The sequence below is a fragment of the Passer domesticus genome, chromosome 6 (assembly GCF_036417665.1).
Source record: "Passer domesticus isolate bPasDom1 chromosome 6, bPasDom1.hap1, whole genome shotgun sequence".
NCBI lineage: Eukaryota > Metazoa > Chordata > Aves > Passeriformes > Passeridae > Passer > Passer domesticus.
In genome coordinates this window covers 46,656,846-46,668,915 of record NC_087479.1, presented here as the reverse complement: position 1 = coordinate 46,668,915, position 12,070 = coordinate 46,656,846, and the positions used below count along the sequence as shown (strand labels likewise).

General features: G+C 50.2%; 1 protein-coding gene across 3 annotated transcripts in view; it reads left to right on the top strand.

Annotated features, from left to right (window-relative positions):
• Nucleotides 1-8,860: 8,860 nt before the first annotated feature.
• MOB2 (MOB kinase activator 2) overlaps nt 8,861-12,070 on the top strand; it is a 108,788-nt gene continuing 105,578 nt past the window's right edge. The window contains exon 1 of one of the 3 annotated variants that reach the window (XM_064425209.1): nt 8,861-9,043. In XM_064425209.1, the coding sequence (XP_064281279.1) occupies nt 9,027-9,043 (17 nt within the window). In that variant the 5' untranslated portion in view covers nt 8,861-9,026. Of the gene's footprint in view, nt 9,044-9,699; nt 9,765-10,040; nt 10,100-12,070 lie in introns of those variants that run through there. The other 2 variants (XM_064425205.1, XM_064425201.1) reach the window with 2 other exon arrangements.

The window sequence follows — 12,070 nt, the reverse complement described above, 5'->3', positions numbered from 1 at the left end:
CGTGGCTTGCACCAACTGGTTGATGGTGACTGCATCTCTGTGCAGGCTCACACTGATGGCACAAGCAAATAGGTCTGTTAGTCTGCTGGGGAAATTACTTATGGTAATGATCAGCTCAGTGGCATCCTGCTACTCCTGAAGGACAATCCTACACCCCTCGGGCTGCTTCTCCCACCCCTTCAGGCTCACCTTGCCCAAGCAATCAGGTGGTAGGGTGAGGAACCATGCTGGGCAGCTGGGGCATCAAAAAAAACTGGTGGAGCCACAGCCAGAAACCACACATCTGCTCTGGGCTGATTTCCTAGGTATGATGCAAACAACTTGCTGCCCAGCCCCTTATAAAATGTGTTGCCTCACTCTCCCCACATCCCCAGGAAGACTTTCAGGTGCCTTGGTGCACTCCAGAAATGACTAATGAGCCATCTAAAGCATTAGCACTGGTGCTGGCTGCCAGAAGCAGATTGAGATCAAGCCTTCCCTTGCATCCATCAGCTCCACCCAGGAAGCAGACTTCCCTTTGACAACAGCCAGATTAAGCAGCAGGCAGACAACAACTGGCCTGTGCTGGACCAGGCAGGCCCAGGCAGGCAGTGTGTGGGCAGGAGTGACCATTTGCAGATGGAGGAAAACTCACAGCTTGCTACAGCCCCCACTGCAGACCTGGGAGGGATTTAGTAGTGGTCATGTTTTTCCCTGCAGATGGATTAGGACTAGCAGAGAGAAGTCATTAATTTTTGGGTAAGTGTGTGGACAGCAGAGCCTGTGGATGCCATGAGGAAACCTCCACACTCACCCAGATCCCCAGCGTGCCCAACACAGGAGTTTTCATGTCTTGACCTGATCCCATGAAAAGACCAATGGATGTACTTCCATACACCCACAAAGATAAACTCCAGGGAGTTGTTTCAGCTGGTTCCACGTACACAAATCATGCTGAGGAAGCAAATGGTGCTATCTGTTTTAAGGGATGACTCATTCATGGCAGCATTGTACCCCAACAAATCTGAGGAAGTTGCCCTGGGCAAAGCTTTCTTCCCTGTCACCCTATCCTCCTGGATTTCATGTAGGAGCAGATTACTGTGAGCAGGGGGCAAAATTTAGCTGACTCCTCACACTTACTGCCCTTGCAGTCATCAGAGTCAAAGAGGAGAGGTCACCTTCCACTGCTAACGCTGCAAAGCAGACATGGAATAAACCTGATCTTCCTTTGCAGCCTTTGCTGGAGAAATCAACACTTCCTATACATAGAAAAATCAATGGAGGGCACTTACCAAACAAATCCCCACTGGTCTGAACCACCTGCATCAACAGAGCTTTACATGGCCTTCTATGCACACCAAACCCTCTCCAGCAGCTCCAGCTTGGCTTTCCCTTGTCTGGGCTGCTGTGGCAGGGTTTTTTCTTTGTCTCTACTAGCACTCTGCTCTGTGCTGATTTTGGGGAGCCTCAGCAGCATCCTATATTTTTGTGATTGTGCCCTGCAAACTCACTGTCACCTGTTTTTCACAAATCTGCTCCAGAGGTGCTGCTGCTTCCCCTGTGTCAGCACTGAAGGAGCCGAGTGAGGAAGAGGGCAGCGTTCCCCCCATGCAAGCCAAACATTCCCACCTCTCAACATCATTTGGGATCTCTCCCAAAGCCTCCTGGAAAGACCACTAACCCACCTGCACCTAGCCAGAAGCCTTGTTACTGACCAGGAATACCTTCGAATGAAGGCATATTCGTGAAATGAATATGAATATTTCCTCTCAGCCATCAGATGGTGCCATTGAGTCTTCTTAGGATGTGGAGCCCCGAGGACAGCAGGCTGCCACCAGGGATCACACTGGCTTCTTGCTCCACCTCAAAGGCAAGGAATAGCACTTTATTCCTCAGTAACAGGTACTGATACAGAAACATTCTGGTGTTCTCAAATAAATGAACATGGGTATGTGTCACTGGTTTTTTTCTCTTTGTTTGTTTGCTTTACACAAGTTTTGCAAGACTGGCTATCTTCTTGGAGCTGGACTCCAGTGATACCAGTGTAGGAACCAGCACAGCAGTACAGGAGCACTTCAATTTCTGCTCCAAGAAAAAGACATGTTCACTTCTGGAAAGATTTAAAGAGGATGAACTGCTTTCAGGCAGCAAGGCTAGAAATTAAAGAGGGAGCAGCATTAGAAAAAGTTCCTTTCCCCTCCACAACAGCGATATACAGCACAGAGGACTTGTCCTCCTTTCAAAGTTAGAAGCAAGCAGCAGGCTGCCCGATGCCTGGGGGTGACTGTCTTATTTCTACCTCCCTCTTTTTTTTTTTTTTTTTTTTTTTTTTTTTTTTTTTTTTTTTTAGCAGCACAGAGTGCACTGTAAAAAGAAGAGGCATCAAGGCACGTTGCCTACAATACGCTCATCACATCTGACATCTCCCCTCTGTATGTGGGGCCACGGCTTCCAGGGCTTTGGTACTTATAATTCCCTGTGGATTTTGCAATGACCAGAGCCTGGCACGGAGAGCCCTGCTGTCCAGCTGAGGCCTCTACCTGGCATTGCAAATATGCATGAATAACAACTGATTAGTGCTTTCCCTGGGCTGGTTTTCATATTTAATTGTGCAAGATGAAAGAGGAGAAAAATGCTAGTAACGTGAGGAAGGAGGGAAAGGAGAAATCATTACAAGTGCATTTAGTCAGTGATAAGAATGGCTGCTGAGCTGGGCTGGGTGCTTTCCAAGCACAGTGGGAGCCAGCTTCAATTTCACAGCATAATATTTCCTGCACCCTTAAAATAACTTCTCCCTGCCCCCAGGGTGTCAGAGGAGCTGGAGAGCAATGTGTGCCCCCTCCCTGTGCAGCCCCAGGCCGCTGGGTGCTCAGTTATCACCCAGGGGCTGTTTGGAGAGCAGTCATGCCAAGGCACCGGAGCCAGCCAAGAGGGCTGGAGCAGAACGGAGGGGATGCTCTGCAGACCCAGAGCCGTGGTCTCTCTCCCAGGGAAGGCAGCAGGTGGGGAATTGCTGTCGGAGCCCTCTTCGGTGCCGGTGAAGAGCAGCTTCCCCGCACAGCTCAGCAGAGCTGGGACCTCTTTATTGTCGGGGCTAATTGCTCATGTGAGATGTATTTACAGAAGCGACTGTTTGTGCAGAGCGCAGCAGACAAACAGACTCCTGTTCTGCCAGGCACCCTTTGTAATCGGTGGGGGCTGGGAACCCTTTAATGCAGTCATCCTTTGGAGGCCTCATTTGTACTGCGGGCAGCAGCCCCACGCCGGGCTGGACGCTGCCCGCGGGGCTCTGAGCCCCGGCAGCGGGGGCAGAGGGCAGCTGGCTGCAGCCAGGCACTGCTCGTCCTCACACACCTCATTCTGAGGGCACAGGACCCACAAAGCAAACCCTGCGGGTCATCCTGGCACCAGTCTGACCACCCTCTTGCAGATCCAGCTGCTCCCTTCTGGGTATTTTGCTGTGGGAGGCACACTGTGCCCTGCAGAGATGTGCCCTGTGTGTGCACAGGTGAGCTGCCCAGCTCCTTGGGCTGCAGGAGATGTGACAGTGACACAGGCTCTGAGGTGCTTCAAAGGTTATTTGGCAAACTGCTTTACATGAGTTGTACCAGAGGACAAGACGTGCCAGACAGTTGTTCCTTGCCTTTGTAAATAATGTCAAGGAGTGGTTAAAAGCAGCCAGGACTCTAAAAAAACAGCCTTGCAGGCTTTTTGCAGCCTGCTGGGTTTTTTCAAGGAGGAGGCCTAGAGGGAGTTTTGCCATCTGTGAGAGAGATGCAGAATTAGGAAAATAATGCAAACAATTTCCATCACTGTCTCCATCTTCCTGCCAAACCGGTGGGGATGGCCAAACCCTGGCTTCCAGTTACATGTGACATTTTCTGCTTATGGGTAGCCTACATCCCAACCCCACACTGAACATCCATCTCCAAACTTAAAAATACATGTCCCACTTCTCACCCTGGGCACTTTTCCCAGTAGATTAAGACATGTTCAGGAAAGAGCTTATCAGTAAGGAGGAAGAGCACCACAGAGCTGGTGTGTGTCTTCTGCTTCCCCTTTCCAAGGGCCCGTTCCAGTGGGCTGGTATTGGTCAGGAGTGCTGGGAGCGTCAGTTTGGTTACAGCCTGTCCACAATGACGCAGAACTGCCAGCACTGGCACAAAAGGAAACCCTTGCTCATCCCCTTACAGAGCTCTCTGACACATGCAGATCAACCCAGTGGCATTTCCCAAGCTTCCCTCCTGAAACTAAAACTCCCTCTTCTTTAAAATTAATTCAATTAACTTTAGCGTAATTCTTGTATTCCACACGTCAAGGAACAGAGAAACCCACCTAATTTTTAGCACTCCTAAGCTGGAGGTTTCTGAGCATTTATACACCATCTCTCACAAGACTTGATGCAGAGGGAAGTGGGATTTTTTTTTTCATTTCCCAGATATGGAAGCTGAAGCAAAAGGCAGACGCTGCACAGTAATACCTAATTAGTGGGGGGAAAATTAAAAGCCAGTCACCACCAGTCTCATGTTTTGACAACCAATCGTAAGTTGTCTGAAAGAGGAAATGCCTAATAATTCTGTTCTTCTGTGACTTGGAGAGAGAAACTGAACCCTAGTCAACATCTGTAGAAATGCAGACCCCCAAGGACAGATTTTGCAGCCCTGTTCCCTAGAGTTTCTCCCCTCTCTCAGACATCAGAATAAAAGCAATATTTCCCAGACAGTGTAGGACCCAAATTGCCATTTATTGTTTCCAATCTGGTCCTCAGCAGGATTGATTGTCTTGTTGCAAGACTATATGTAAAAGGTCCTACTATTACTGGCAGCAATCAATATTTATAGCCACTCACAGTGTTTATTTATATATATATAAAAAATCAAACATTCCAACCAAGAAGAGATGCTTTTATTAATATCTAGCATGATTAATAATCATATTCAGAGTTGCAGGCAGGCCCACGCTGTCAGACTCATGCACTTTTCTTTTTCTAATGGCTCTGCAGGAATTTGAACCGTAATATGTTTCACGCTCAGGGACAAAGAGGTTTTGTCTCAGGGAAGGAGTGTGTGGATGTTTTTGACTTAAAGAGCCAGTGCTGCATTCAGAGCTTCACAAACAGAACCATTTTGAACCCAAGCCCCTCAGCCTGCCACGTCTCCTGGAATAAACTGCACAGGGTGTATCTTCTCTGTTGCTGAAGACCCAGATTGGAGCTGAAAAATGTCACACCCCCTCTGTGTCAGGGCAGCCATCACCTGCTCTGCTTCCCTGCCACCCACTGGAAATGCCTCAGCTCACATCTCTGCCTGTTGAGGCCTCTCAGCTGTCCGGGGTAAGATGAGCTCCATGGGAATGACACTGCTTCAGATCAAGGCAGGAAAACTCATAGAGCCCTGAACAATGCTCCATTCCTGTCCAGCAAGCAGAGAAGAGGGACCATGTGAGGCTGATGTCCAGCTATCAGACCTGAGGCTGCTCTGCCCCACATCAATAGAGGGGGGTGAAGCAGGGACAGGTGTTTCTGGTGCAATAAGCCAATAAAGGAGCGAAGGTCACTCCCACAGTGCTGGCTGTGCAAGGTGGTGTTTGCCCACCTGCACGCTGCACTTTTCCCACTGCAGGAGGCAGTGGCAATTAAATCAGAGGCAGTAAAGGGACAGTTGCAAAGAGACTGGTGCCTTCATTACTTCCTCATAGCCACTCGCCCTCTGCGGCACCACTTTATTATCAGACAGGCAGAGCAAGCTGACTAAAAGGGAACATGAAAATCAGGTAGATAAGACAGCTGCTGTCTGGATGGCTATAAAACGTCCTGTTTCACACAGATCTAGTCATGAGAACTGTGGGACAAAATAAAGGAAGTAAATGTTCACACTTGCTATTTCAAGGCAGTTCTCAGCCAGCGCTGAGTCACTTTTGGGACTGCCGTGTCTTTCTTCAGGGCTATGGGACATAACAGAGCCTCCTGACAGACAGGGACAGCCCTCAGGTCCACGGTATCTTGTACTTTGGCTTTTATACTGAGCCCTGCAGAGCTTTACACGACTGCCAGATCCTCACGTGAGATGTTTGTCCGTCCCAGCTCCCATGCTCTGGGCTGCATGGGATCCCCTCCAGCCTCCCATCAGTTTCTGAAAAGCACTGGTGCTGCTGAGGAACATCTGGAAACAAAGCCACGCTATGCCTGGAGGCCAGGAGGAGCAGGCAATGCTCGTTTTTTGGATTCCTGTTACGCCAGCCAGGCCAGGGGATATGAGTGGCAGAGCAAGGAGGAGAGCAGCAAGTGAATGCAGTATTTCTTGCTCTGTGCCACAGGCCAAAAGCCCTGCAGCCCAGGCCCCACAAGCCCACGGGGCACACGTTCTGCCCAGACTGCCTGTCAATAATCTCACATTTTAAATCCTGTTAGACACGCGTAAACTGTGGAACAGTAATCCAGGGAAGAGTCGATGCAAACCCTGCGACGTCAAGCACTATAAACCTCGCAGATCCTCCCTCCGCGCTCCCTGCCACATCTGTATGCCGGGGACCAGAGCTGGCTAAGCACCTTATCTTGGTGTCCTACAGGGCCTGCTCTCAACAAGGGAGCGCCCTTTCTTTGTCCATGTGCATAGGGCTTAGCACAAAGGAGCCCTGCGGCCTTCCAGGCTTGCTGCTGCCAAATAAATAATCGCTGCAATGTGTTTTGTAGAGGGCTTGGAAGGGGAGCTGCAGGACAGCCACCAGGCACTGCTCGGGGCTGGCACATCCTCTGCTCTTCAGAGCTGCTCACAGAGGGGCTGACTGCACTGGGATGAATGGGAAATGCTCGGTCTGCCAGAGGGCTGAAGGAAGGAGAAGGAAAAAAAAGACAAAAAACCCCCAGACAACACAGTAATCTCAATGGAAGTGTAATGTCAAGGGGAAAAAAACATTATAAAAGAATCACCTTAGGTGACATGTAGATAAAGGCCATGTGCCCTTGGAAGGTAGGATACAAAAGATAAATTAAATAGATGTCCCTTGTCTGATTTTTTTTTGCACCAGTAATTCTCCTAGTGCCAGTTGCTGTATATTTTCCTTGATACAATCAGGAGGAAAACAGCTAATCTGACATGACAAACTCATTGTATCAGAAGTCATCTTAAAACCTGTGTCATATGACTAAACACCCTAGACCTGGTACAGGATTTATTGCATCCCACAGTAAATTTGGATGGAGCTCATCCTCAAATGCCCTGCTAAAAATACCCATAACAAAGGGCAACAAGAAAACATAATTCAAATGAGGGACATCTGTTCTCAAATGTTTGCAGATAATGACTGGATCGAGTGTCTGCATAAAGGATAATTATTTTCTGCAGATGGTTTGATCTGGTATTTTAAACACTGTAAAAAATCCTTGCCCCAGCCACTCAGGAAAGTGTGGGGGGTTTTGCTGTAAGACCTTTTTCCTATCCTCTGCTACATTTCCTAAATACAAGGATAAGTGAAACTAAAACAAATGAGAAGATAAAATGTATCAAAGATAAACACTTCATTGGAACACAGGCAACATACACTTTCAAGTCCTTATGTTACACTGCCACATACCCAGACAATTCTCAGGCTGAAATTTTGTAATGGGAGAATGGCAAAACAAAGCAGTTATGTGTTGTGCAAAGCAGATTTCGAAGGGAAGGTCCTTTCCCCAAACTATACCACAATATGGTTTTTAATACAAAATAACTCTACCGCCTTTCCTTATGACAGAGAGATACAGAACAACTATGACTGGGAAACACTCAGTGACCCCCGGCGTACCCTTGCAATGCAGTATGGCCGCAGGATAACGCTGGAGCTGACTCCGGAGCCCGTGTGGCGGCTGGGACTGCCTCGCCCAGCCCGAAAAGCGGGGTCACGGTGGCATGAGGGGCCCTGGGCACCCTGGCTCTCAGAGCACCTCAGGATGGCCGGCACGGCCCCGGAGCCGCTGGCACAGCGCGGGAGGACGCAGGGGAGGCAAGGAGCCTGGTGATGGCCTCTGGAGAAGGCCCTTCCCTTGGAAACGGGCGCAGGGAGCCCAAGGACACCACCAGCGCTCTCCCATAACGCAGGTTTAACCAATACACGTGTCCAGAGCGTGGAATCGTGTCCAGAGCATGGGGTTGTGTCCAGCGCGTGGGGTCATGTCCAGATCGTGGGGTCGTGTCGAGAGTGTGGGGTCATGTCCAGCGCGTGGGATCATGTCCAGCATGTGGGGTCGTGTCCAGAGCTTGGGATCATGTCCAGAGCGTGGAATCATGTCCAGAGTGTGGAATCGTGTTCAGAGCATGGGGTTGTGTCCAGCGCGTGGGGTCATGTCCAGATCGTGGGGTCGTGTCCAGCGGCTGTGCCCTGAGCTCGTCCCCAGCCGATCGGGGCAGGCGGTCAAGAGGCCATCGCTTTACGGAGCCTCTGAAGTGCTGGGCACCAGTGAACTGCACGGAAAGGGTTTAATTTTAAAAGTTAGGCTTGTGTAAATCTCAGAGTGCACTGTTGTCTGGGGACAGGCACCATCCCTTCAGCAGCTGTTTGGTCATTTTTGCAGGATAGCCTTGGGTCAGTCCCGGGCGACCGCGCGGGAATTACAGCTTCTCATCACCTGTGTCTCTAATTAACACACTAATTTGCCTTGCAGCGCCGCCTCAGAGCCCGACTCGGCGTGCCCCAGCGACAAGGGGTACGTGCCCCTCCCGCACAGGGCCCGAGCGCCGCGGGGCTCCCGGCCCGGGGCTGCCGCGCCCGGACTACACCTCCCGGCGTGCCCCGCGCGGCGGGCGGCGCGGGGCCGCTTCCGGGTTGGCCAGCGCGGTGTGTTTACTTCCGGCCGCGCCAGTGCGCGAGTGTCAGCCCGGGGGGGGCACCCGGCGGCCGCCCCGCCCGCGGCCGGGGAGGGACCGAGCGACAGACCGACAGACCGAGCGGGGCAGGGACCCACGGGCACGGCGGCCGAGGGAGCAGCCCCGAGCGCGCAGCGGCCCCCATGAGCGGGCGGTGAGCGGCGAGGCGGCGGCGGCGGGAGCTCCCCGGCGCGGCGGGAGCCAGCCATGGACTGGCTGATGGGGTGAGTGCGGCCCCTCGGTGCCCGGCGCCGCGGGGCTCCCCCGCCCGGCCCCGCCGGTGACTAATCAGTTCCTGCCGGCGGGAGCGGGAGGGCGGCTGCGGCTCAGCCCCGCAGCCCTCGTCCTGTCCCGAGCGGCGGCTCTCTAAAAAGTAACTTTTCCTTGCCTGCCTGCGGTGTGGGCAGGCCAGGTGTGGCGGCTCTCTGCGCTGCCCACTCGTGCGGCGTGCGGCTAATCCCCCCGCGACAGAACACCGCTCCGGAGCGAAACGCGTGCCAGGGTTTAAATGGCTTTCTGTAGGGAGGAAGAAGAGACTTCGGCGGAGATTAACGCCAAATCGGAGCCACGGCAGGGGGCTTGGATAGCCTGGGATTAATAGTGCTAATTACACGGAGGCAGAAGGTAGAGAGCTGTTTGCTGCGGGTTTTAGGTCTGGAAACCTCAGTGCAGGAGAGGGGGATGCAGTTGGTGGGGGTGACCTGATACAGTACCAGGATCCCAAACGAGATATCCTCGGTTGCTTCTTGCATGAATTGCGCTGGCGACCTGCACTCAGGTGAACTGTGAATAATTATGCTTCAAAATCGCTTCAGCACTTGGTTTATGCTCCAGCAAAACTAGCGCTGCAGTGATAACCTGCCACCCTCAGTTTGTTCTTCACAGCCGCTGCTGGATGTGCTCTTTGCCATCTAGGTTGCCTCCTTTGCTAACACCGAACAGAAGGTAAACTGTTTTGTCGCAGCTGGTGGATGTGGTGTGTTCAGAAGGGTCATTGGCGTGTGTGTGCTGCCTTTTGTCTGCAGCTGATCTGTTTGGTGCTGAGAGTGCACTTGTTACTCGCCTTCACACGGGTCGCATCCAGCTCTGGAACCAGCTGTCAACACAAAGTTTCACTGTGAGTCTGGCCCCTCCTCACTCGCTCGGATGGAGGGAATGCTGAATCTCTGTGGGGTAGACATGGATGGCTGGCTTTTCCTCCAGCAGGCTGAGCAGTGGAAGGGCAGTGTTTGCGGCATGTGGAGGGGCCTGGGTGCCATGTACTGCAAGCCTTGTGTCTTGTAAGTTACAGGGCTGCGCTCCGTTGTTACACGGTGTCAATGAAAATAGAAATGACGAGCTTGTTTTGATGTGTTTTGTAACAACCGGGAAGCACAGGTGGTCTGTTACATTGACTTTGTAAAAGTAAAAGCTGGAGTGTCAGAGAGTGTTACTGTAATTACAAACAAAGGTCAGTCCCAGGATTTATGTAAGTTACTTGTATGAATCAAAGTACTGCGTGCCCCACTACAACAGTTGTACTTATTCTGTGCAAATTACAAAGCAGAAAAGAATCAAGGTTTATTGTAGCCACACTCTCAGTATATTGGGATGATGGTGTTCTTATGAAAAATATTTTGGGCTTCTTGAAGTCACTGCAAAAAATTGGCATTTGTTCTGTACTTTTTTACCAGGGTGGGTGGATCCGTCCATGTGTGGAAAAGACTTGCCTGTTTTCCCCATTGTAATGGGAATGGATCCTGAGTCATTTGTGTGTTACTCGCTTGTTCTCAGCTATTTCCTGATATGTTTCACTCCTGACCAAACCCATTATTGTCCCACTGATGCTCTTAAAGTTTTCCCCCTTAAAACGCTGTTAGTTCTATTTGTGCACATTTGGGGGGGATGGTTGTATGTGATTATGGCAGGAAGGGGGAGCATTGATATTTTGAAGTGGGAAAGGCTAGAAGTCCTGGGGGACCCATTCTTATTCCCAGCCAAGTTATGCCTGCTGTTAGCAACTGTGTTTGTAAATGGAAACATCCGTCCTGCTGCTTGACAAAGAGACTGAGGACAATTGTCTGCCCAGGCAGAAGTTTGGGTAATGCCACTTGCTGAGCCTTTCTTTGAGTGGGAGCTTCAGGTGTTTGCGTCTCTGATGTGAGGAGGACAGGTCTGAAGAAAAATCTGCAGAATAACAGGAAAACAGGTCTGTCCCAGTAACACATTCGTTGGTGTTGATGCCTCCGGCAAGCAAAATGTATTGGTCTGCTTCTTGGTGGTGTCTCTTTTTCCAAAGTGTCCTCACCAATAAAACCATTGTCATCTTTATTATTCCTTACTGCTTTGGGAAGGTGCTGGTTTGCAGTTTCAGCTTTCCATGCACTTTCCCTTCCCCTGTGTAACGTCTTCTACATCTTCTTACTGGCTGTGCTTTCTTAACCTTTTGGTGTGAGAAGCACCCTCTGTGTTTTGACTTTGTATTACCGAGAAATGATCCTTGGAGTGCAAGTGTGTTAAATTAGGCAGCAGTAACAGTTGCTCCTGTTCCAGATCTCGACCCTTCCTGGTGTTGCATTTATCTGATAAACGTTTAGAGTGAGATCTGCTTTATTCCTTCCTGCTCCTCCCCTTCTCTTGTGGTCCCTTGGAAAAGGGGCAAGGGTAAGTGCTAATCATACCAGAAACAGCAGCAGCCCAAGTGTCTCTGATCACCTCAGAGTACTTAATATCTAAAAAAAACGGAAGCTGAGGCTTACAAACAATAGTGAATTTATTACGGATTAACAAACAGCTACAAACTTAACGTGGTCACACAGCAAAACTTCTCTGGGTGCTGCCTGCTGTTCAGTCAAGTGCTTCAAAATCCAGTCAAGTCCTAAGGAAGAAAGCTGAAAAAAATGAGCTGCTGGCATGGTATGATGCTTAGTTTAGCACCTAAGAAAAGGCAGAGTCTTTTCTGTGGCTGATTAGTATATCTGACCCTTCCACTGAATGCAGCATTAATACTGATGTTGGTAAACTCTATGGTTTCTTCTGTGCATTCTCTCAATTAAAACAACAACAAAAAAAACCCCAAACCAAAAACCATTTTGAGCTTATTTGTTTCACAGAGGATATATTTGAAGTCCAGTTTTGACTAGAGATCAGGGTTGCTTAATTGCTTTGCTCAACAACATTTATCAGAGATCCATTTTACCCGCTTTGGAAGAAATTCCAAACTTTTGTGTTACAAATAGCATTGATCTGCTCTTGAAGTTCAAATCAGCAAG